Raw genomic sequence first — 25,972 nt, 5'->3', positions numbered from 1 at the left:
GGGTGTAAATGATAGAAGCTGTGTTGTCTGAGCAATCCGACCAATAATAACGATATGATTGATTATAAAGTACCAAGATTTTTATGCATAGTCTCTTGATAGAAAACTTGCTCTTGTCTCTTGATAGTATAAACACGTTTCATAAGGTATGATTTCGGGACTAAATTCAAACTATTCGTTTGGTCTAATATCCAGGTGCATGTATCTTAACAGTGTAAACGCGTTTAGCTATGAGTATGTTGCGTAGACGACACTATTTGGGAGCAAAAGCAAGTGGCGATGTATAGACCACAAGAACAGACAAACAATACACGACTACACTGACAAAATCATATAACTTTGAACTTTGAAGTAGTATTAAATTTCGTCATTTTTACGTTTATTCGATTTAATCAATACGAATAATATGTGAAAATAGCTTTCCTAACGTTCGCAGTGGCCCGCACGTACAGACTTGTCGGTGTGCCAGGTCCATACAGCATGTGGTTCAACGAGTTCCATACATTTAATATGGATTTTTAATTATGCTCGGAAAATGAAAATTAGATAGAACTGAAGAACGACAAATTTTTGGTTATAAGGAATATAAAAGCACGTTTTACATATTCGTTATGAAAACTTTGCTTTTATTTAATATATAATTTGTTTTGTTTTTTTTTTGTTGAAGATACGACATATTTGGTCAGAGCAAGGCTTAAGTTTCGACCAATACATTTTCATTTTGGCTATTACCAAAACTTTAAGAGCTTGAATATTTTGTGACGTGTCTTCTTCTCAATGTTTCAGCAGATCTGGTTCATATTCTAACAGCAGTTCTGTTGCATTCATACCAATTTATGAATGTATCATATTCACGCATGCTTAGCAAACAAACTAATACCTAATGTATTCATACTTATCTTGTAGAGTCAAAGATTTAACACCTCTAAAAAAGGCAAGAAAATATACAAGGAAGAAAAGAACGAGTCATTGAGGTAATCTTATAGTGTGAATGGTCCTAATGGCTCCCGTTCCCGTCGGTGCCACAATCCCTTCCTATATTAAAGATCTTGTCTCTCTACTCATAAACTTAAACTTCTCAATTATTTAGAAGTGCATTCACATAAAAACGAAACCACACACTTGCTTACTTCTCCAATCCATTTCTCTAGCTCTTGTTCTTCTTTGATCCATTATGGGAAAGGAGGCATTTGGATTGGCCGCGAAAGACAATTCTGGAGTTCTCTCGCCTTTCCATTTCTCTAGAAGGTTTTTTTACATAAAAATCTCCGTAACATTATTTGAGAAGTCACTTTCTTACGTGACATGCTCACGTTAACTCTCACAGTGGTTTATTACACTGATAGCATTAATGAATTAAGTTTATTACATAATTGCCATTATTAATATTTTATTTTTATTTTGTTTCTATTAATACATTCCTATTATAACCAAATTGTTATAAAAAGGAATTTCATATAAAAGGCAATATCTATGAATATTTCTGTTTATTTTCTTTTTTATTAATAAAACCATATTATAATGGTTTATTACTAATTGAGTTTATTATTATAACTGTTGTTATTAATATTTTATTTTATGTTCTTTTTAGTAGTACATTCCTTTTATAACTAAATTGTTAATGAAAAGAAATTTCATATAAATGACAATATCTAGAAATATTTTCATTTTTTTATTTTAGTTTTTATCAATGAAACCATATTTTATGAAAAAGGAATATTTTTACTATTAAAATGCGAAATTTTAATATGTTTCAAACATATTTTTTTTTAATAAAAAGGAAACTATGTGATATACCATTTGATAATTATACAATATTTTTATTTCTACAAAAATATCAGCACAATTTTATGCAATTTGTTTTACATCATAAAGTCTTAATTCTAATACTATTTAAATGCTTCAAAAATACTCCATCTGTTTCATACTAAGTGTCACTTTAGTATTTTTTTTCTTGTTGCAAAAAGAGTGTCATTTTAGAATTTCAATGCAACTTTGAGATTAAAATTAATTACAAATGCATTGATTTTATAAATAATTGTATTTATCTCAAATACTATTGGTTGAATATGTGTAATTAATAAGAACTTAAATGCATTTCAATCATTTTCATAATCTGTGTAAAAAATGTTGAAGTGACATTCTTTATGAAACGGAAGGAGTAATAAATAAGCAATTGATTCTCATATATCTAAACTATTAAACTATCGACATCAATATAAAATATCAGTCAATCATTCATTATTCACATAAAAAAAATTATGCATAAAAAAAATATCTTTCCTTGGTAGGAAAACGATTTCTACGACTTCCATCCGAAAATTTCATTCTTCTTTAGATATATACATCTAAAATCAAATAAACACTATGACGTGTTTGGAAAAAAATATTTTAAAGAAGTTGTTTCTATTACGATGGTTTTGATTGATGCTGAGATAATTTTAAAAATGCATATCTTTCAACTTCTATTAATCCTACAATAAACAAAATCAAAATAGAAGAAGAATAATTGTAACAACCAAAAGTAATGACTTGGTTATGAAGTTCGAGAAACAATTGGTAAAATTTTAATCAAAAATAATTAACACATTTAACATCAATTTTTACACTAGATTTTAGAAATAAATATTATTGCCAAATTGAATATATTGCACAAAAAATCATAACACTGCAACTAAATAATTTATAAATAAAACTTTAGTTAAAATAACATGAAAATACACAAACAAATACAACTAAAACTAATATAAATTATCCAAAATTATTACATTTTGGTTTATTAAAAAACGTTATGCCTGTGCATAGGCGCGTGTGAGTCACCAAGTGAATTAATATCTATCAATGACCCTATATACTTTTTGTATTAATGAAAAATAAGTTTTGGTCGAATTGATGTGTAGGGAGACAGGAGAGAAGGATGTTAGGTTCAAAGTTTTGTTCTGTGGAATCTGTCACTCTGATTTGCATATGATCAAAAATGAGTGGGGAATATCTACTTACCCTCTCGTCCCCGGGTACGTAATACATAAATTTATATTTTACCAATCTTATAATATGTGTGTGTTAGAGTAAAATATGTATGTTATTTAAACATAAAGCGACGTATGAACATTATTTCTAAGAGTACAAATGTTCAAAAGATTTGTGAGGCACTAATTAGACGTTTAGCAGAGGACTATCGACTAGACGGGTTACTGGGAGCCTAGAAAGGGTTTAGATGTTAACGAATTATTGATTTATTATTATATATTTTACATTTCTATTAGATATTTTCATTTAAAAATTAATTATAAAATTATTTTAATGACCTATAAAAATTAGATTTACAAAAAGAAAGAAACTAGACATAGATTTGAACTAGCATTATTGGCTGATTTAAAAAATTTATACCAATTTAGATTAATATTCTTTTTTAGAACAGTTTAAACCGATTTGATTAGTATAAATTAGGTTTTAATAAAATCATTTCGGTTATGACTAATTTACGTGGGCGTCTAATTTAAACCGATTTTTAGAACATCAAGAACTATTAAATTAGGCGATGAGCATTTTTAAATCCGAAACTTGTGTTTTTTTATTTGTTCAGGCATGAGATTGTTGGTGTGGTGACTGAAGTGGGAAGCAAAGTGACTAGATTCAAAACTGGAGACAAAGTCGGAGTAGGTTGCTTGGTTGGCTCGTGCGGATCATGTGATAGCTGCACCGAAGGTCTCGAGAACTACTGTCCAAAATCGATCCAAACGTACGGATTCAAGTATTACGACGACACAATAACCTACGGTGGTTACTCCGACAACATGGTTTGCGACGAAGGTTTCATCATCCGTATGCCCGACAATCTCCCATTGGACGCTGCTGCTCCGCTACTATGCGCGGGGATCACGGTCTACTCCCCGCTGAAATATCACGGGCTCGACAAGCCTGGCATGCACATTGGTGTGGTTGGACTAGGCGGTTTGGGTCATGTGGCGGTGAAATTTGCTAAGGCTATGGGTCTTAAGGTTACGGTTATTAGTACTTCGGATAGTAAGAGAGATGAAGCGATTAATAGGCTTGGTGCGGACGCGTTCGTGGTGAGCCGTGACCAAAACAGATTAAGGATGCAATGAGGACATTGGATGGTATTATTAATACCGTATCTGCGACTCATTCCCTTCTTCCTTTGCTCGGTTTGCTAAAGCCTAAGGGAAAACTTGTTATGGTTGGTGCACCAGAAAAGCCACTCGAGCTCCCGGTCATGCCTCTCATCTTCGGTAAGCCTATTATGTCCGTATTTAGCCATATTTATGTGGTTTTAGTAACAAATCCGTTTACTTTCTTGCGGTAATTTTTTTGTGTATAGAAAAAGTGCGGAATAACCTTTTTTATTGACTAAAATTTGGTTTAAACATATAAACATTTGACAAGAAAAAAGTTAGTGAAAATAACATTAGAATTATGTTTTTTTTTTGTTATTGTGTATGTCTAGAGAGGAAGATGGTAATGGGAAGTATGATAGGAGGGATAAAGGAGACTCAAGAGATGGTGGATATGGCAGGAAAACACAACATCACTGCTGATATTGAGCTTATCTCTGCGGACTATGTCAACACTGCCATGGAACGGCTCGAGAAGGCCGACGTTAGATACCGTTTTGTGATTGATGTTGCCAACACATTGAAGCCTACTCCTTAATTATAAATCTTAAGAATTGAAGTTCCATAATGATATTGTTCTTGTTTGGTTTGTTGTAATAAGTTTTATGCTGTTTATTGAGGAGGTTGGGGCGATGTAGTATACCTTAATCAAATTAATAAACATTATATGTTATGAACCATATCGTGGATGGCTCATAACCAAGAAATTATGATTTGTAATCTTTCCATTTATCTTTGACGGTGTAATCTCCTATATAAGGAACCTCTATGTTATGAATAAAGATAGACTTTTCCATTACTTTTATAACACGTTATCAGCACGATTGATCTCTGAAACCCTAAGCTAAAATATCGACCATAAACCCTAAATCTCTCTCCATTGCTAAAACCCTAATCTCTATCGATCACCTCTCTCTCTATCGATAAACCCTAATCACTTTCGATCTCAACTTGTACCCGATCTCACCTCGCGGACTGCAAGGAAACAGTTTGGACCAGTCCTCGTAAGGTTCCAATTTGTACCAGTCCACGTAAGCTCATTCTCTTGGTGGTCCATTCAACCCATCAAAGGTTTAAGGTATACCTAAACTCTAAGAACCCAGAATCGAATGAACTAATGTTCAAAGTGAAACCTTAAAATCTGTAAACCCTAATTTACGTGTGCATGGATTGTTTTATTTGATTGATTGAATGTTTCTTTGAGGCTTAAATCCATGTGAGTTAGGATTGATAGTTTTTATAACCTGATTGAATGATTTGAGGTTTAATATTTCATGTTAGAATCTGTTATAATATAAACCCTAATTCGAATTGATAAACCCTAAAATAGAATCCGTGTACTGCATAATCCGAATTGAATGTTTTGAGGTTTCATATTATACTAGGTTGATAGTTTCATGATATAATCAACTGTTCTGAGGTTTAAGATTATTTGCTAGAAGCTGATTGATTGATAAAACCCTAAATTTGAATTGAAACCCTAAACCCTAATTTGCGTATTCCTAAAATCAGATTGTTTGATTCCATCTTGCTAATATCAGCCTTGAAACTGATTAATAAAATTGATAGAATCAGCCTTGAAACTGATTGTTTTGGTTTTTCATGATTGAAACCCTATTTTTGGATCGAAACCCTAAATTGTGTAATGCTTGAATCCGTTTGATTATTTTTGATTATTGATCCAAATGCTAGTCTTGATAAAATCTAATTGAATCTGATTGTTAGTCTACCTAAATCTCATACCTGAAACTGATTGATTAATTGCTAAACCTTGATTGAATGTTTTAATATTATCCTTGCACATATAGAATCCGATTGCTAAGAATGAGTGCATCATATCTACTTGGCCGTGTGGCCAGTTTGCATCATATATCATCCTGACCAACATGTTTATGTTATGCGCATGATCTGATTATTATCACCTTTGCATGATCTGATTGTTTTAAATTGAGGTTCCATAATTCCACTCCTGTACATATAAAATCAGTATGCTAGGTTTGCATTATAACCATATGGCCGCATGAAAACATATAGAAATTACTTGTTTGGTTGATACCCTTACTTGATAAATCTGTGTGACTTATTATGCATCATATATCACTTTGGCCGTGTGGCCTTATTGCATTATATCACCTTTGGCCGTGTGGCTTGTTTGCTTATTAGAAATGTATTGACTTGATAGCATGTATTTTTTATGGCCGTATGTTAAATATTTTATGAGATCTAAAATTGATTGATATATGATTTGAGATGTCGAAAATCAACTTGGATTTTGCTGCCCTAAATCTCTCAGGAGATAATTATTTGAAATGAGCACTGGATACTGAGTTTATCCTAAAGTCAAAGGACTTGGTGAATGAATCACAAAATGAATCACAAAAGGCGATAATGCCAAATGAGAAAGATTGATACATGGCAATATTAATTATTAGCCATCATCTTATTAAGAGTCTCAAAGATCAGTATCTGACTATAGAGAATCCTCTAGACCTTTGGACAGAGTTAAAAAATCGAGATATGATCACCAAAGAACGGTGTTATTACCAAATGCCCTATTTGATTGGAGGAATCCCAGAATCCAGGACTATAAGTCCGTGGATGAGTCTATTGCTAGCTGGGCAAAATAATGGATTACTGATGAGAAACAGTGAATTGAGACCTCCTGGATTAACCCCATTACCTGATACCAATAAGGCCGCAGAAGAAAAAAAAAATAACTACGTCCAGAATGATAGACCACACGGCCATGGCCATGGAGGGTGGAAAGGACGTGGCCATGGCCACTATAACACATTTGGCCGTGGGAATCACTATGGCAGAGGCCGTGGGTATCAACCCAATTTGAGCCATGGTCAAGGCAGTGGCCGTGGTATATCCTTTAAACCACAAAGCTCGACCAAATCAGTGTGTCATAGATGTGGAATGGGGAACCATTGGGCTAAGATATGAAGGACTCCCAAAGAGAGTCTGAAAGGGAAGAATCCTGAAACCCACTTGGTCTATAAAGATGGTGAAAATAATTTCGAACATGATCAAGATGATCTTATGGAATATGAGACTTATTATTGCCTAAAAGAATCAAGTTGATAATCTGATTTCGACATCAAACTTGTGTGATTGCTTTGCTTGTATGTTTTCTCTGATTTTTATCTCCTTGAATTTATTTCTATTACATTGTCTGCTTAGATTAAATGAATGAATGATTTTTCTATATGAGTACACTGAAAAACGCCAATATAAGTACTAAAGCAGGTATCGCTAGTCTGAAAGAAGACTATGGCTAGGCTAATATATTATTGCCTAAGGGTATGCATCAGTGATGCCTTATATTCACCCATCACTAAGAGCAAGAGCAGCCTATTGAGTTTTAAGATATAAGAATGAATGGTTTTCATATTGAAACAATGGGTGAAGGAAACAAAGAGTTCCTTAAGATATATGTATAAAATCGTCCAAGGCCATAATAAGTCCTAAAGACTATACCTGCATTCTCTACTGACCTAGACTATGCATAGATCAGTATGATAGAGGCTAAAAGCCTGCGAAAATATACACTTTATGGCACGACCGGATTGGCCATCCTGGTCCAAACATGATGCGAAAATTGATATTCAAAAGGCACACATTAAAAGATAAGAAGAGTTATCCCAAAGAATCTCACGTGTGTAGCATGTACACAAGGGAAACTCATTAGGCCATCACCAGTAAAACGGCTACGAGCCCCTTTTTCATAATAAAGACTATATGTCTAGATAATACTGGTGAATACATGTCCCAAGCGTTTAAATGATTATGGTATGTCCATGGGGGTAAGTGTGGACAATTTGTGATACATGTCCATACCAAGAACGGCTTGGCCGAAATCTTTTAAAACGCAAATAGCTGATTGATAGACCATAACTTATGAGGTCAAAACTCCCATTCACAGCTTGGGCCACACGAAATTTACATGCACCTAAGTTAATATGCATCAGGCTATTTAGTGAGCATAGATATCTCCTATCACAATTATTAACGGGTCAAGAGCCAGACATACCTCATCATAAGACATTTGGATGTGCTGTCTATGTACTAATTGCTCCACCACAGAGAACTACGATGGGACCTCAAAAGAAGGATGGGGATATATGTTGGATATGATTCTCCCACAATAATAAAGTACTTTGAGCCAACTATGGGTGATTATATTTGAGGCCAGGTACACGGATTATTTTAAGACCAGGAGAAGAAAAATAATAAAGCTGGTAAAAGAATGGTAAAAGAAATAGAATGGAATCAACCATCAATGTCTTGGCAAGATCCTCGGACTAAAGAATGTGAAATAGACGTCCAAAGATTATACATTTACAAAGCTAGCTAATCAAATGCCAGACACATTTGCTGACCCGAAAAAGAATGACTAAGTCATATATAAACCAGCTTGTAAAGCACCAACGAATTTGATGTCCAAGAAGAGACACAGTCAAGTTGCTACAGAGTCTAGACAACGTATGAAACGTGGTAGACCAATAGGTTCCAAAAGATAAGAATCCTCGGAAACAAAAGAAAGGTGCAGAGAATGATAATCAAAATCCAAATCCGAGGTTACTAAGGAAACCATCCCAGACATGGAGATAAGGCCGGCCGGCTCTAAGGTACAGGTACCAAACAATGTAGCTTGGGACGCCAAGCTGCAAAGTGTTAAAGGTCCTGATAATAATGAATCTCAATCGATTATATCATGTCTGGAACATAATGGAACCAATAAGAAATGTCGACATAAGATCATTTATTTGCATACAAAGTAGCACTTGAATATATGAATATAAGTGAGGATCATGAACTCACGTCAATATAAGAGTGCACACTCGTAGAACAGGTTGGATTAAATGGAAATGTGGGGTTAAATAGTTTAAAGAAAAAAGGCGTATTTGGCCATATGATTAAGACGCCATATGATGTTAAAACCAGTGGATATAAATGGATTTTGTGAGGAATAGAAATCGTGAGATATAAAGCTGATGTTGCACAAAGATTCTCACAAAGACCAGTATTAGATTATGAGGAGACATACTCCCATGTGGTGGATGCAACTACTTTTAGATTTCTCATAAGTCTGGCTATGTAAGAGAGAATATTAGACTTGTAGCAAAATGATGTAGTGAATGCATATTTATATGGTCCACTGGATAATGAAAGTACTAGAGGGTATTGAGCTGAAAGAACAGCAAGTTCTCGAGAACAATATTGATAATCATCAAAGTATATGATCTGAATATCCTAGGAACCTCTAGATACAATTTCCCAAACAGTTGAATATTTCAAAAAAGAGTTTGAGATGAAAGATCTTGGAAAACAAAGTTTTGTTTGGGATTACAGCTTGAGTACATTAACAATAAAATCATTGTGCATCAAATAGTATATACAGAAAAGTGTACTGAAGAGATTTAATATGGACCAGTCTAACCCATTATCTAGTACATAGGCGTGAGATCACTTGTTTTGGACACCGATCCATTCAGTCCAAAGGTGGACGATAAAAAGTTCATTTAGTCCTGAGATGGACGATGCAGAAGTCTTGTTTTAGATACTGATATGTTTGGTCCATAAGAAGGACGATGAAGAAGCCTTTGATTTTGGTTTATTTTATACTAACCAGCCCAAAGAGGGGTTATTTGGTTTTGTTGATTTGTTTTTCAGACAGGTTATGTTTTACACATGGTGGTACACGCATATCACAGCAACATCATCCAAGATTTTGTGTGTGTGTATTTGAGGTCGATGACTCAATATGTTCGATCAGATTGTGGCATGGCCGATGGTAAAAAAGAACCAATTATCATGTTCGAGGACGAAGCATATTCTGCCCAAGATCTTCATCACCCACGGATTGCAAAAAATTGGAGAGGTCCCAGGGACCTTCAGTAATGTCCAAATCAGAGGGAGTAATGTGTGTTGTATTTTTTTTCCTTCACCATGGTTTTGTCCCAATTGGGTTTTTCTGGTAAAGTTTTAATAAGGCAATATTAAAGCACATTACAAGTTTTAAATGGTTGTGGCATCCAAAGGAGAGTGTTATGAACCAGATTGTGGATGGCTCATAACAAAGAGATTATGATTTGTAATCTTTCCTTTTATTTATGACGGTGTAATCTCTTATATAAGGAACCTCTATGTTATGAATAAAAATAGACTTTTTCATTACTTTTATAACACTTAAAACATTTTTATACTTTCCCTATATGATAAGGTTTTGGAGGTAATACAAACCTAGTTATATTATTATCGATGGCATATAACCATTATTATTCTCAAAATATTGTAGCTAGCATGCATAAGCTATTGATGAAAAAATAGTACTAATATTCGCCCTTTTGTAGTAATTTTCAGCATAATAATTTGCCTGATTTTCAAGAAAAATTACTGTTTAAAATTTAATCATTATCAATAAAACTAGTTTTAATTGGTTGAAGCCACATTTGTGTGATATATAATATTCACGTACCATATAACTGCATATAAATGACAACATATATTTATTATTAAATTGTATATGCACATAATAAGATGAAGAAGCAAGAAGAACGTGAAGTAGAAGAGAACAAGTTAAGCTTTAGGCAGAGGCAAGCGAGAAACTCATGAACTCTGGCTATGTATGCAAGACTTTCTCTTGTAACCATACATCCATCATCATTGTTCTATGCCAAATTAATTGACGTCTATAGCACTTGATCCTGGAACCTTTGATATACCTTTTACCTTCATCAATCTCCTAATCTTAGCAACATCATTCCATCTTCTGTTAGCAGCAAAAATGTTAGACAGTAACACATAAACGCCACTATCTTCAAACTCCATCTCTAAAAATTTATCCAATATCTCTTTAGGAAGCTCCGTTAATGTCTCTCTACTCTTACAAGCACTAAGAATAGCTCCACATATAAGCACATCCGGTTTAACCGGCATCGCTTTGACAAGCTCCAACGCTTCATCTAACAATCCAGCTCTACAAAGCATATCAATCAAGCATCCATAATGCTCTAGCTTAGGAGACAGATTGTATTCTCCGGTAATCATCTTATAGAAATATCTTCTCCCTTCATCTACCAAACCGGTGTGGCAACAAGCGTTTAAAACCGCGAGAAAAGTCACCTCATTGGGCTTAAAACCGAGCTTAACCATCTTTTCGAAGTATCTAAGAGACTCATGCCCATGTCCATGGATAGCTAAACCACCTAACAGAGCGTTCCAAGTATACACATTCTTGATTCTGATTCCGTTGAAAACCTCCAAAGCCGTTTCGATGCATCCACATTTCGCATACATGTCAACAACCGCTGTTCCGATATGCGTGTCCCATTTGATCCCAGCCCTCACAACATACTCATGAACCCATCTCCCGTACTCCACAGCTCCTAAGCTAGCACACGCAGAGAGAACACTTGTAAGTATATGCCCGTCTGGTTTAACCCCAGAAGACGTTTGCATCAGAGAAAAAAACAACTCAACCGCCTCGTTAGGCTTTTTACACTGAACCAATCCACTGATCATACTGTTCCAAGAAACTTTATCTTTCGTTTTCAACTCACCAAAGACTCTCTTCGCATCACACAACTGCTCACATTTCACATACATATCTATAAGAGCGTTACCAATTTCCAAGCTGAACAAATAAGCTTTCTTCATTATCAATCCATGGATCCCTTGCCCTAACCTTAACCACCCCACTCTCCCACTAGCAACCAACGCACAAATATACGTAGCCAGATTAGCCTCAACATCCATCTTTAGAAACATCCTCAGAGCTTCTTTATACAACCCAATCCTCGAGAAACCGGATATAACGCCGGTCCACGAAACTACATCTCTCACAGGCATTTCATCGAACACCTTGCACGCACTCTCTAAATTTCCGCACGAGCCGTAAAAATGAAGAAGCGAGTTCTGCACATATACATCGCTCAAGAAACCCATTTTCGTGACGCTCCCATGTATCTGTTTGCCTTCTCCGATCCCTGAGAACTTCCCGCAAGCTTTGAAAAGCGGTGGGAACGTGTACGTGTCCGGTGGAAATCCATTGCTCAGAAACGTTCGGTAAACAAGGATCGTCGCTCTGGGTTTATCGCAGACTGCGTAGCTCGACAAGAGCGTGTTGTATGGATAAGAGCTCAACGAAGGAAGGATTGTGTGGAGGAATACGCAGCTGTAAGATGCGAAGTCTGCGGATTTACCGAAAAAGGTCACGACTTTATCAACGACTGAGTCGTCACGAAGAAGATGGCGAGAAATTAGCTGAGTCTGTATTTGTTTGAAGACGCGGAGAGAGGTGCATCGGCTAGTAAACTCCAGAAGAGCTGATTTCTCCATGAAAGAGATACAGAGGAAGACGAAGAAGAAGAAGAGAAGATAGAAACAGAGCCTGAGAAGTTATGTTATTGGGCCTAGCCTTTTACTATAATGGGCTTTTAGTACAAAAGCGAAGATAGGAACAGAGCCTGAGAATTATTTTATTAATGCTTCGATCTTATTCCGGTTTGTAAGAACCAAAATATAAACTTGAAAATTATAAATCCAAATAAGTTTTTTTGAAAAAACATATCAAAATCTGTAAATCTCTAAGATCCTGATCTATGCAAACTATAATATTATCAAATATTATCTACTGTCTAGTATGACTTTAAGCTGTAGAAGGCTCTTCAAGACGAATGTAATCATACATAAGACCTTCAAACGCTCCCACCGCTTTAGACTGACGTAGATAGATTGTGTTGGTCCCGGTTCTTAGTAACCTTCCAGGTACATCAATGCTATAAAGATGGTAGGCTCCATGGATTCCATGTCTTGCTATAGCATTATCTCTTCCGATACCCTCAGAGAACAATGGCCTAGAGTATTCGTTGTTGAACCGTACTTGTAAGTTAGCCCGTGCAGCCGAAGCTAAAGCTAGTTGCAATGTGTAGCTACCTCGCCAGTTCACATATGGAAGTTCAAAAACAATCTGCCATGTCGTTGGTACATAGGTCGAACCATAAATGTTCCTGCAGTAAAAAGAATTAAATATTAATTTCGAAATACTTGAAATTCTATAAAACTTTATTGTTTATAACTTTATATGATTTGTTTTTTTACCTTGTGACGTGAGCGTAGAACCAGTCTTGACTATAGTTACTAACTCCAACTGTGTAGACGAGATCATGGTTTGGATATAACTCCGTGTAACGTTGCCATAACCCATACTGCCTAAACCTGTGGAACAAACAGCAAAACCGGAATCATTAGTACCAAAAACCGGTTTTGGAACAGTGTTAACTGGGATCATGCATGACGGTTAAAAACTTACTTGTCAGTGTGGTTTAAGTATAAGGGGTTCATTGTATTCTGGTATGGTTCCGGTACAAAGTATTCTCTGGCGGTTCGGTCCGGTACACCAATCTCCCATAACGTTGGACCATTCCTAGGAGGCTGGAACACAACTCTATCAAGACATATCTCTGAACCTGCAGCTACGTTAACTAGGTTTTGGTATTTGAAGTCTCCGATAAAACCATGAACCCATCCGTATAGATTATACGTTCCCGGTCTAACGTTAGAAATGGTGAAATAGCCGGTTTCATTCGTCTGTGTCCAAAATTGGTATCCCTGTGTAAACACAAAATAATATTTAACGATCAACGCATGTAATTTAATGATTTTGTTACATTAAAGGTAAATCAAAATTAAAGAAAAGACGTCAAAGTGTAACAATGATAGACCTTAGTATTTGTTTGCCAAGAACCAGCTTCTCCTGGCGGTGCTAAACCGATGTATGCATATCCTGCCGGAGCCAAGAACCTTGAAAACGTTTCCCAGGATTTAAAACATTATTAATAAGTCAAAAGTAAATATTTATTAATATTATTTTGGACTTGTGTGTGTAAATATACCTGTCGTTGACAAAGAGTCGACCGGTAATGGTTCCTCTTTCTTGACGAGTAGGAAAGTCAGAGGACGCTACAAAACCGTACGGCCATGCTTCAACTTCTTGTTCGGTCTGAATATTAAGAAAACAAGATTAACGTCTCTTCTTTAATAAGTTACGTATTAAAATAAAGATTATAACAAACTATAGTAAACCTGTCGTTTAGCATCTTCCCATAACGAATGTTGTAGATTATTGCCGGTAGAATCAGAGTTTAAGTAAATGAATACAGGTCCCAAGACCTTTTTCCACGCTTCACCAGTTTTGTACCTTGTCTCCATGTCCTGACCAACATAATGCTGGCTTATAAAGGTCTGCATTATTACAAGATTTCAAAACTATTATTTTCTAATTAATTTTGAAAATTAAGATTAATTAGTTTTGGATCAATCCTTACCGTAAGGGTCGTGGGACCGACGTGAGACGTGAGCTCCTGTTTGACCGGTCCACCAGAGCGGTATTCACCGCTCGGTGAGATAAGCCAGAAACCAACATTGGACTTGGTCGATATCCAACCATGCACCTTGTTGTCCTTGACCTCACATGAGTACTGGTATTTATCATCCACCTAATATTATTCAATTTGAATGTTCAATACTCGAGTTAAGTTTAATAGATTTATAATCCTTGTCTATCATATATTCAGTTTTAGAGCTTTTTAATTGTATATAAAAACTAATTACCTGGTTTTTGAACATTTGGTTGTGAGGATTAGTCAATTGTACAGCCTCTTTGTAAGCAAGGGGCTTGGCACGGCCACTGTGGATGTCACGGTCATCGTCTGTTGGCATTTGTCTTTGCCGATTATCTGCCACCACCATGTAATGAAATCTACAAACATGTTTACACCAATTTTTAATAAACTTTGTTATTCAAACAAATAACATGAATATCAATGATTCTTTTATGATGAAAACATATAAAATACCTATCAGGGTTGAGTTTAAAGGCGACTCGAATTAGACCCATCTCCACTTCTGGCCATTCGGGTTGTCTCTCAAAAATTCCATAAGTGTAGATTCCTGAAGTATTTGTACGTATAATATACCTCTTGTCTACGTTTAATGGAATATGATCAGAACCACCATTCCATGTTCGGGAGAAAGAAATCTCCACTTGTTCTTCGCTTTGAGTTATGATTCTAAAGTTGGTTCCTTCGATTCTGTTGAACAAAGATAGAATAGCTTCGTAAATTACAAAAAGGCTATATTATTCTTGAAAATAAAATATCAAACCAATTGATACATGCTCTATAACTGTGAACATGTTCAACTGACAATTTTAGACAAATTATTAAATTAAATAGTTACTCACCTATCCAACGTTGGGAGAATGTTGTTTTCTCTTTGCCATGTTATGTCCCAGTACCTGATAAACATTACACCAGAATTAAGTAAGCAGAATTTTCATATATTATTTGATTACTACAATATAAAATTGCTGAAATTAATTACCCTCGAGCTCGGAGATATGGATTAAGAACATTGCCGATTTCATTGTATTTGATCCCAGTTATTAATCCTTCAGGATTCGAGAAAGTCACTCTCACAATTCCATTGTCCACTATCACCTGAAAGAAATAAGTAATTTATATTAGTTATTTTTCAGCTCTTAATGTATATATGCATGATATTTTCTACTATTATTGATTGAAGACATGGTGTACATACCTCCTTGTTTCTTATCTGCTGCACTGTTGGAGCTCTTGCACTTGTTCCCTTTAAGTTTCTGTAGAAGTTCAATAATAACAAATAAATAACGTTAATGAACTGAATTGAAAACGCTCAGTACACATACTTACAATTAATTGAGTTAATTATAACGCATTGAAGGTTTGTTTCGAATGTTAGCTAGACACAAATAAAGAATTGAATAATTCAAGGACCTCTTGGTTAATCAAATTTTCTATGTCAAAGTTTATAATATCTTCAAACTCATGAGTGATAAAACAAACGTAATATGCATGAGATTTGAGAAACATGTATACTTTGTGCGCATACATATATGTGTGTATGTGTATGCTTGACCGTAACGTAACATATCACGAAGATCAAAAGATAAACTGACCTTGTCGGCTCAGAAAAAGCTATCGGAAGAAGAAGCAACAGAAGGAAACATATCATCCACGAAGCTATCGTCTTCTGCGAAATCATCTTCTTTTTCCAAATCTCAAGATCGAATATAATGTAAGAATAAGATTTTTGTGGAGACATCCATATTTATATGTGTGTGTGGTTTATTTTCTTGTTAAACAAAGTCCAAGACTAAACGGGAATAGGTGCACCAAAACCTAACTAGGAGTTACTTTGACTTATCACATTAGAGTTCTAATATGACTCGGTGTCATATAAGAACACGGAAAAGATTTGAGTTTCCTGTTTTTGATTGTCCTTTTTATTTCCTTAATTTTTTCTCATAATACATAATTTATTTAATGGAAAACCTTCCTGATGAAAATTAAATTATTAAAGAGTTGTTGTATTGCATTCAAAATTAAATTATTGTGAAGTTTTGTATTGCATTCACGATGAACGTAACAAGTTGTTGTAACATTGGATTTTATTGCATGTTTTAATTTTGTTACAAAAGATATTTAAAGTGTTTTTTAATATTTCATGTATATATAAATGTTGTTATGAAAAGCATTTTACCAAACAAAAGTGCCAAGTTTGTTTTATAAAGTTATATTAATAGTTTAATATACATTACTCCTACATCAAAATATCATTAACTAAAACTAAATCTAACCCAATGATTTAGGATAAGCTTTGAATTAATAAAACAAGTAACAAATAAAGTTAATTAGCAAAATAGGAAAGTCAAAAAAAAATCTCTGGCTAAGCTTTGAATTAACAAGAAAAGTAGGTAACAAATATACTTAACTAGAAAGTAAGATTTTTCTATGAGCCAATAGATAGTGAGTGGACTGGTCAAATTGTATTAAGTTTCAATTTTTCTAGACATGTAATTCCTAACTCTAGTAAAAACTAAACGAATAGATAAGCTTAAAATATGTGATTTATCAAATAAATTTGTAATTCATTGATCTAGCGGTTGATAAAAATTGATATTTTTACTAGAGTCCTGATTTAAAACCAGGGCCGGGCCTGAATAAAGGCTGGTGAAGCATTAGCTTGAGGGCCGGATAGCTTAAACTTAATTTAGGGGCCATTTTCAATAAAGTTCAGTTAGTTCTAATGGTAAGTTTGGTCGCTAATTTTGTCAAGGTACTCCCCGATCCTGTATATTATTACATTATTTTTTTATAAAATAAATTTATAGGACCAAAAAAAATTAGTTGCTTCTAACCTTATATATATCAGGCACGGCCCTGCTTAAAACCAAACATATATATCTTATGATGTATCAAATGTGAGCTTAGAACAACCTAGCTCTTAAAATTAGAAGTATTAACCACAAAGACATATTCTTACGGCTGGAAGATTGCTTTCTCTAATACAAAAATCTAGAAGACATCTTTCTCAAACTAAAAAAGATCTAGAAGATATATGTGTTTGCTTGCTGCTGCCATCAACCACTTGCAATCAGTCGTAGTACATTTGTTGTCGTTTGTTTTGATGTCGTGAGACTTGATCGCCCGACTAGTTAAGTTACAATTTTAAATTGTTAGAAAAAGTAGTGACTAAAAATTAAAAGTATTCTGAAATGCAATAAATCGATAGGACTAATCACAAAAAGTTGCGACAATGAAACAAAAAATATAGTTAGAACCGACATGCAAACAAATTTTTTTTGTTTACAATGAAAAACAAATTTAATTTTGTATAAATGAAATAATGATAATGAAAAGTACAATAATAAAAATAGATTTGAGTAAGGGTGGGTAAAAAGAACGAATCCGAAAAATCAAATCGAATTTGACTCGGTAAAATGAATTTGAACCAAACTAAATCCGACATAAATACCAAATACAATTTGTTCTATGGTATTTGGATTATGGATTTTACCTACCAGAATTCGAATGAATATCCGAAAAAATCAAAAAGTTCAAAATTTCAAAAGAACATTCATACCAAACCCGAACTTAATCCCAAATAAGTATTCAGATTATAACACGAGCCCATGCGCGGAGAGAGTTTTTATAATTATGTTTATTTATTAAATAATTTTAACATTTTGCAACACTATAATTTTTATCGATTATACAATGACGAATACAAATATTGGTCTCTTAAATATATCATTTTTGTTGAATAGTTAATATATTACATCTCATTTTAATTATTTCTAAGACTTCATCTGCACAAAAAGAAATTAAGTTTTGCGGCTGACACAAATCACCAAAACCAAATAAACATCGATTGTATAATGACGAAAGGGGGTTAGGTTTTCTGCTCTCGATTTGTTTACTATTGACTTTCCATAAGTGATTTCATTTTCTACTTCTATAAAATTGTGCTTTCGTTCTCGTCTTTCTTTCATTGATATGAGTTGAATTTCTTTTTTTAACTTTACTATGAATTCGGTGAATTACATAAGTGTTTAAGATATAGACATCTGTAAAAATTAGTTTCACTCCAGATACATATCTAAGAATCAAAATTTTGAAAAAAAAAATTTACCGGAAAACTATATTAACAGGTTAGTGTTCAAATCTAATATATCAGGCTGTTATAGAATATAAGTGCAGACTCGAAATATAAATGTCTGTCAAGTATATATTCACCAACTTGGTCTAAAAATCATCTAGATCAAGAACAACAAAACAAATTACTTATTTCAACAGTTCGGGTAATATCTGAATCCGAACGGGTAATATCCGAACCCGAATGGATCCGAAGATAACCAAACATAAGTATACTTAACACTATATTTCTAATTTACTTCTATCATTTTATTTAAAATATTTATATTAATGATGTTTATTGCTCAAAATTAGATAATATACATATAATTATGGACAAAATCATTTGCTACTCATTTAAAATACATATCAAGCTCTTGTTTCTTGCATTAACAAAAGTTGCATATAAAATTTCAAAACAACAACTAAATTAGTGTCTTTCTAACCTATTAATAGTTTAATCTTTTAAAAATTAGAAAACCAGTTAATTTAAAATATATTTTAAATACAAAAACTTAAACAATGAATAATTTATTTTATTTTTTTGAAAATTTAAATATTCGAACCCAACCCAACCCAAAATATCCAAACATGAACATAAAATACCCGAACCCGACTCGTAATGTAGAAATACTCAAATGGGTTCTATAACTTTATACTGAAATACCCGATACGAATCCGAACATGTATCCGATTGTCCACCTGTACGATATATGATTATTTGTATCTTGCTTGAACAAAAAAAAAGTTAAACCATTTATCACAAAATTTTCAATGTGAGACTTTTACTTTTTTAATATTTATAGTCGTTTTTAAAAATTCAAAATATAACATATAATAAAAAATCTAATTTTTTTATTATATGCTTAATGTGATTGTTTAATTTCTTTTAATAGTATATAATTAAACAAAAAAAAATGAGAGGTTAGAAAAATTGTTATCAAATATGTTTTATTCATAATCATTAATTGTCATATATATGTTAACCATATTAAGTAATTTCGTAGCTTTTATTTAAGGAAAGAAAAAATATTATTTTTTACACTACTAATTAATTTGATAGTTAGTTTAATAAAAATCATATTATATGTTTATATGGACCAACTTATTTCTCTAACAATTCTAAGAATCATTATCGTGATGACACCTAGTTACAAAAAGATGTTATAATGCTCCAGAATTAATACATAGGAGATGTCACTGAATATATAAAATAAGTACCTATTACATAAATAACTAATTCAAATACTTAGTTTAATATATTTTGGTATTCGGTGCTTCTCGTTCTTCTATATAGTCAAGTTTATCAGGTTTGATTTGTTTTCGCTTTGGATTTTTCGAGTATGATGTGTTTATACATATTTTAAGTTTTGTTCTCTAATTTTATTTTTTTCACTCTCTAATTCTGTTGGTCAAAAATTACGCTAGAACCAAAAAAAAAAAAAATTGTGACGAGAGCATTTCTTATTTCAAATTTTTGATTTTGGTCTTTATTTCACTGAATCTTTATTTGATTTCGGTTTAAACTAAATACGAAATAATATTTCAAACCAAAAATCTGATTACGATTCAAAACTGAAATTATATTAGGTTCAACCTATTTTGGAAATGTTACTAAACCCAAACCAAATCCGACTAAATCTGAATCCAAATCCGAATATACTCGAACCTAATCCGAATTAAACTTTTATAATATTCAAATTGAACTGAAATTCGTAAATCCGAAAACTCGAAAACCTGATTAAACCCGAAATGAAATCAAATAGGCCAGGTAAATAGCAATAATAATAGCCCATGTGAGTAGAGCTGGGTTCGCGGGTCAACCCGCCCCGCCCGCCCCGCCAACCCGCGGATCGACTCATTTTTTTTTCATTCAAAACTTCAACCCGCATAACCCGCAAAGAAAGATTCACATACCCGCATCCGCCTCGCCCAAGTTTAAGGGTAACCCGCAGGTAATATAAATTTTAATAAAATAATTATTTTAATTATATAATACTTATTTTTCTAATAAAATAATTAAATTATATATTATTTTCTGAATTTATAGTATTTTATTTATTTTTTACAAAAATATATATTTATTTTTTGAATTTTTTTTACATTTTTAATTTTTTTTGCGGGTTAGCGGATACCCGCGATTCAAAATCGACCGACCCGCACCAGTCCCCCGTAGAATCGACTCGACATGCACCCACACCCGCATGGTGAATTTTTCGAAATGGCCGACCCGCACCCGCCCTGCAGCGGATCAAACGGAGCGGGACCCGCGGGTAAAAACTAAAATTTCCAGCTCTACACGTGAGCTTAGAGACAAAGACAGCTAAAAGAACCAAATGCAGAGAGATAGAACTTGTCAAAATCCAATTTAGATCCGTCCGATGACGATCACCAAACCGCCGCAGCTCTCATTCTCCGCCGCCTCCTCGCCGCTATGCTCACTCAAAGGCTCACTCCTCACCGTCGCCGTCCTCACCTTCCTCTCCCTCTTCTACCTCTCTCTCAATTCCCTCCGCACTCCCCCGCCGTCTCCCATCGTGTTAGAGTCCACGATTCACGTTCCTCAGACCAAGGACGAAGATTACTCCGACGTCTACCACTCTCCAGACTCCTTCCGGCTCAATTACGCGGAGATGGAGAGGAAGTTCAAAATCTACATCTACCCCGACGGAGATCCGAACACGTTCTTCCAAACGCCGAGGAAAGTCACCGGCAAATACGCCAGCGAAGGCTACTTCTTCAAAAACATCAGAGAGTCTCACTTCCGCACGTTGGATCCAGAGGAAGCCGATCTCTTCTTCGTCCCTGTTTCCCCTCACAAGATGCGTGGCAATGTAATGAACCTTTACGACTTTAAAGTTTGGTTCTTTTTTAACTATCTTCATTGAAAGTTTGATGCTTTTATTTTTGTCCAGGGAACATCGTATGAGGAAATGACTGTGATTGTTCGAGATTACGTCGATGGGTTGATAGCTAAGTATCCTTACTGGAACAGAACTTTGGGAGCGGATCACTTTTTTGTGACGTGTCATGACGTTGGTGTTAGGGCGTTTGAAGGGTCTCCGGTTATGATTAAGAATACGATCAGGGTTGTGTGCTCTCCGAGTTATAATGTTGGTTTCATTCCTCATAAAGATGTTGCTTTGCCTCAAGTGCTTCAGCCGTTTGCTCTCCCTGCTGGTGGAAATGATGTTGAGAACCGGTAAAAACACTAGCTCCTTCCTTACCTCTTGTTTAGTGGCTGTGTTTGATTGATGCATCCATTGTCTAAGCACTAGTCTCCTCTATCCCTTGTGTTGATGTTCAAGTTTATAGCTTTGTTGCTAAACTCCTCCAGAATATAGATTGTCCAGTGACTTGATTTAGTAGTTGCATTGTTGATGTTGTTACTCGATGTCCAAGAAATCGCTATGCGGTAACTAGCTCTGGAGATTATTGATTAGACGGGCGCCTAAACCGATTTTTTGAATGCCTAGACCGATTTTTTTTAAAAACAGTCATTTTGTTTGGGTTCGATTTGCCGTCTAAACCGATTTTTAGAACACTAATACTCCTGTTAAATGGTGGTGTTACTTAACAGGACGACGCTTGGTTTTTGGGCTGGTCATAGAAACTCAAAGATACGTGTAATACTTGCCCGTGTGTGGGAGAACGACACTGAGCTCGATATTTCGAACAACAGAATAAACAGGGCTACAGGGCATTTAGTGTATCAGAAGAGATTCTACAGGACTAAGTTCTGCATATGCCCTGGTGGTTCTCAAGTCAACAGTGCTCGCATTACTGACTCAATTCATTACGGATGTGTTCCTGGTAAGTGTTCTCTTATATACTCTTTTCTCTATTCAAGAAGAGACTAAATCTTATGGTTATTGTTGTTTGTTTTGGATCAGTTATATTGTCAGACTACTACGACCTTCCTTTCAGCGACATTCTGGATTGGAGAAAGTTTACGGTTGTGCTTAGAGAGCGAGATGTGTATGACCTCAATCAGATCCTCAAGAACATAACTCAATCTGAGTTTGTTTCCTTGCATAACAACTTAGTCAAGGTACAAACCACTGTTTAACCCTTTTGCTCAGTATTTGTATAACAAGAAGCTGATGATTGGTCTTGTTGATGTTGTTTTGCAGGTGCAAAAGCATTTTCAATGGAACACACCACCAGTTAAATTCGATGCGTTTCACATGATCATGTATGAACTATGGTTACGCCACCATGTCATCAAGTACTGATCAAAGACTCTTTCAGTCTTTTTTTTTTCTCCAACCAGTAGATACGGTCCCAAGTATGTACACCTCTTGTAAGTTTTTTAATATCATAGCTTATAACAGTGACACCAAACAAGATTACTTTCTTTCAGGAAAATTCATTATTTTTTTTGTGTATTGTGTAGTCTGTTCCACCCTACTGTGGACTAGTCAGTTTCTTCTACTTTGCCAATTACAGTATAAATACATACTTTTTATTCTATTGACATCAATGAATATATATAGTGTATACAGAAAATGTCTATAGAGAATTACAATGGCATTACTGTTTCTATGTACAAAAAGATCAGTGGTAGTTAGCAAATTACATACAATCTGCATGAGTTATATGATACAGGACCAATATAGTATATACATCACTCTTTTTTTTTTTGTATTTACTTTGAAGTCTCTTTACATGAATTTTCCAACTCAGGATGAGTAATCAAATCCTCTTCCATACCACCAATTCCATCATCTTGATATAAATCCATATTCCTTTCCCGGGATCAATGTTAATTGTTCTCCATCCTCTTTCATTAATCAATGTAACCACTTGCATCATCTTCATAAGAACCATTAAGCTGCATCTTCTTACATAGCTTTTCCAATCCCACACATTCTTTTTAAACTCTTTTTTTTTCTTCCTTTTTCGAGCTTAATCCGTTTACAGGATCAATATAAACAACACCATCATCTTAATCTAAACTATAAAACTACTTGAGCTTCTTTTTTTCCTCCTTTTCTTTTTTCTCTCTCTTTTTTTTTTTTTGAGTTTTCAGGGTTAATGTAGTAGCCAAAATGGTATTAGAGAACTAAAACTACTTAACTAACTACTAAAGGAAGGAGACCTGGTCAAAGGTTCTGCAGAGATGAAAGCCATTGCTCCATGTAGTTCCTCCCATCTGCACATTTTTGATTAAAACAAAACGGAACTTGAGCACTTTGGATTAGGACAAAAAATGTTGAGACATCAATAGCGAAGCCTCTGTAGATCATTGCACATGGCGATAGATACAAAACGAAACCTCTAAGAGAGCAACTATACATACCAATCTCATGCTACTAAGCAAAGATTCAGAGCAAGTAAAATCAATTACTAAACAACGAGCATTAGCCTTTATATCAAAACCCCAAGAGACATACCAGGAGGCAAACCGTTGGGGAGATTCTTGACAGCAGTCAAGAACTGGTTATTACCAGAGCCTTCAGAGACAGCTCTGTAACAAGGAACCAGCACCAAGAAGCCACCGTCATCTCCTTCTTCACCGGTATGAAAACCAGGTCCATGTGGCTCAGTCCATCCGACAGACCACTCAGGCCCATCCCCAGCAGCAGCAGCAAGAGCCACAGATTCTGAGCCAGACGAACCAAAGCTCTCAAGTTCCATCTCCTTCCTCTTGATAACCCTTCCTTTCTCTCGATTTATCTTTGTAGGGAACTTAAGAGCTTCGGTCTCTTTCTCCTTTTTACCACCTAATAGCCTCCAAGGCCAAGTAGGAATCTTTCTCATCATCATTTCAAGAATCAAACTCCAAGATTCTGAAATAAAGGATCAAACTTTCGAGCTGGGTTGAAAGAGATTAGCTTTTTTTTCTGACAAGAAGCTAAAAGACCAAAGTGTCTGCCACCGTTAGGACACAGACCATTGAAGCAAGATTTGAGAAACGAGATCAAACACACGAAATCGATTTAAAAATTAAAACTTTTATCTATTTATCGTCCTCTTCCATCATATCTCTCCGACCAAATGTGTCCCTTCTACTCAAGAGCTAGCCGTCTCCTCCTTCCTCTGCAATTTATAATTCGATTTCTCGAAACTTTTGGTTTAAGTTTGATCCAACGGTCGCTATTTCACGATCGCCCCCTCCAATCATTAAGCTGCAATTATATGATTGATACAAACAAAAATATTATTAGTTACTTTAATTAATAACTAGACCCTGATCCGCGGAGATATAAATTTTCGGTTTTTGATTATTTAATTTATTATCTGATCTATTTGTAATATTTGATCATATTATGTTCACTAAATAAATATTTTTTTGCATTTTAAACTATCTATTTTTTTGACAAATGTGCGATATCATATAAAAATTAAGTATATAAAGTTAATTAGAAAATTGTAAAAACATAATTTCTTTTTTCGTGTGCGATATCATGTAAACAACGATCCGCCCAGTTAACAGAAATCATGATTTCTTTCATGTGTGATTTTTTTATATGAATCATTTCGTAAAAAATATATTAAATTGTACATATTTTGATTAGAATATTTTTAAATATCTATACCTTTCTATTTGAAATGCAACTCAATATTTTTTAAAAATAATTATAACAAAACCTTTGAAAATATTTTTAGACGTTTTTTTTTTAAATCTGAAAATTAACATTTTAAATTATAATTATCCTAAAATATGATTAGTTTTGATGTAAACGAAAACTAAAATTATGTCAAAAATAATTATATTCAATGATAATAACAATTGAAATTGATTTTAGAAAAAATTATATACAAAAAATATTGTTAGAAAGAAATATTCATTCATCTTCCAAATATAAAATGAAAATATTATAATTAAATAATAAAATTTATAAATAAAAGCCATAAATTTAGCAAACGACAAATGAATTATATTATGCTAAAATTTTGTTTAAAGTTATACTACCGATAGGAGCAAATACCATATAATTTTTTTTAAAACATATCAATTCTTAAATATTTTTTGAATAAATAATAATTTTTAAATTTAATCAATTGAAAAATAATACCCGTACGATTATGTGGGTTAAAATCTAGTTTTATTGATGCATGTTATATATTAGTGCTGCAAGTTTTAGATAACATTTTAATGATACACGTTTTGAAAAATCTCCGTTATTAAAATTATGCACGTAAAGATAACTTATGAGTTTTTTTTTTTTGATTAAATAACATTACGTCCAAATTCATTTAAAGATATTTCATTAATGTAACTGAAAAAGACAATCAATAAAATAGGTAGTTTAAATTCATTTAAGGATATTTCATTAATGTAACTAAAAAGACAAGAAATAAAAGTGG

The 25,972-nt window shown here is 34.0% G+C and overlaps 4 protein-coding genes and 1 pseudogene across 4 annotated transcripts; 2 read left to right on the top strand and 3 right to left on the bottom strand.

Moving 5' to 3' along the window:
- The first annotated feature begins 1,004 nt into the window (after nt 1–1,004).
- On the top strand, nt 1,005–4,935 carry LOC125584478 (annotated as a pseudogene).
- Nucleotides 4,936–10,628: 5,693 nt separating this feature from the next.
- Nucleotides 10,629–12,568, bottom strand: LOC106388894 (pentatricopeptide repeat-containing protein At4g38010). Its single transcript, XM_013829070.3, has one exon. It carries the CDS (start codon nt 12,480–12,482, stop codon nt 10,824–10,826), a length of 1,659 nt encoding a protein of 552 aa, XP_013684524.2. The 5' UTR covers nt 12,483–12,568; the 3' UTR covers nt 10,629–10,823.
- A 29-nt stretch (nt 12,569–12,597) lies between these two features.
- LOC125584476 (rhamnogalacturonate lyase-like) lies at nt 12,598–16,429 on the bottom strand. The gene is made up of 13 exons (XM_048752971.1): nt 16,141–16,429; nt 15,744–15,801; nt 15,528–15,643; nt 15,388–15,441; nt 15,002–15,235; nt 14,757–14,904; nt 14,471–14,641; nt 14,229–14,387; nt 14,039–14,145; nt 13,868–13,946; nt 13,456–13,754; nt 13,245–13,361; nt 12,598–13,153 (listed from the first exon to the last, which is right to left on the bottom strand). The coding sequence occupies exons 1-13, from the start codon at nt 16,284–16,286 to the stop codon at nt 12,793–12,795; spliced, it is 2,049 nt and encodes a 682-aa protein (XP_048608928.1). The 5' UTR covers nt 16,287–16,429; the 3' UTR covers nt 12,598–12,792.
- A 4,533-nt stretch (nt 16,430–20,962) lies between these two features.
- LOC106388892 (probable glycosyltransferase At5g03795) lies at nt 20,963–23,046 on the top strand. The gene is made up of 5 exons (XM_013829068.3): nt 20,963–21,492; nt 21,574–21,860; nt 22,239–22,471; nt 22,552–22,709; nt 22,792–23,046. Exons 1-5 carry the CDS (start codon nt 21,040–21,042, stop codon nt 22,891–22,893), a joined length of 1,233 nt encoding a protein of 410 aa, XP_013684522.1. The 5' UTR covers nt 20,963–21,039; the 3' UTR covers nt 22,894–23,046.
- A 55-nt stretch (nt 23,047–23,101) lies between these two features.
- Nucleotides 23,102–24,803, bottom strand: LOC106361382. Its single transcript, XM_048752970.1, has 2 exons — nt 24,055–24,803; nt 23,102–23,813 (listed from the first exon to the last, which is right to left on the bottom strand). Exons 1-2 carry the CDS (start codon nt 24,425–24,427, stop codon nt 23,764–23,766), a joined length of 423 nt encoding a protein of 140 aa, XP_048608927.1. The 5' UTR covers nt 24,428–24,803; the 3' UTR covers nt 23,102–23,763.
- Nucleotides 24,804–25,972: the final 1,169 nt, after the last annotated feature.

This window comes from Brassica napus, chromosome C3 (genome assembly GCF_020379485.1).
Source record: "Brassica napus cultivar Da-Ae chromosome C3, Da-Ae, whole genome shotgun sequence".
NCBI lineage: Eukaryota > Viridiplantae > Streptophyta > Magnoliopsida > Brassicales > Brassicaceae > Brassica > Brassica napus.
The sequence above is the reverse complement of the archived record's forward strand: the minus strand, read 5'-3'. Positions and strand labels throughout refer to the sequence as shown.

Coding starts and splice junctions, on each gene's coding strand:
- LOC125584476 (XM_048752971.1), bottom strand. CDS start 16,286: ATGTCTCCACAAAAATCTTATTCTTACATTATATTCGATCTTGAGATT. Junction 14,388..14,470: donor TCGGTCCCACGACCCTTACG/GTAAGGATTGAT, acceptor GTAATAATGCAG/ACCTTTATAAGCCAGCATTA. Junction 13,154..13,244: donor TTCTACGCTCACGTCACAAG/GTAAAAAAACAA, acceptor TTTTTACTGCAG/GAACATTTATGGTTCGACCT.
- LOC106388892 (XM_013829068.3), top strand. CDS start 21,040: ATGACGATCACCAAACCGCCGCAGCTCTCATTCTCCGCCGCCTCCTCG. Junction 22,472..22,551: donor TCATTACGGATGTGTTCCTG/GTAAGTGTTCTC, acceptor GTTTTGGATCAG/TTATATTGTCAGACTACTAC. Junction 22,710..22,791: donor TGCATAACAACTTAGTCAAG/GTACAAACCACT, acceptor GTTGTTTTGCAG/GTGCAAAAGCATTTTCAATG.
- LOC106388894 (XM_013829070.3), bottom strand. CDS start 12,482: ATGGAGAAATCAGCTCTTCTGGAGTTTACTAGCCGATGCACCTCTCTC.
- LOC106361382 (XM_048752970.1), bottom strand. CDS start 24,427: ATGATGATGAGAAAGATTCCTACTTGGCCTTGGAGGCTATTAGGTGGT. Junction 23,814..24,054: donor CCCCAACGGTTTGCCTCCTG/GTATGTCTCTTG, acceptor AAAAATGTGCAG/ATGGGAGGAACTACATGGAG.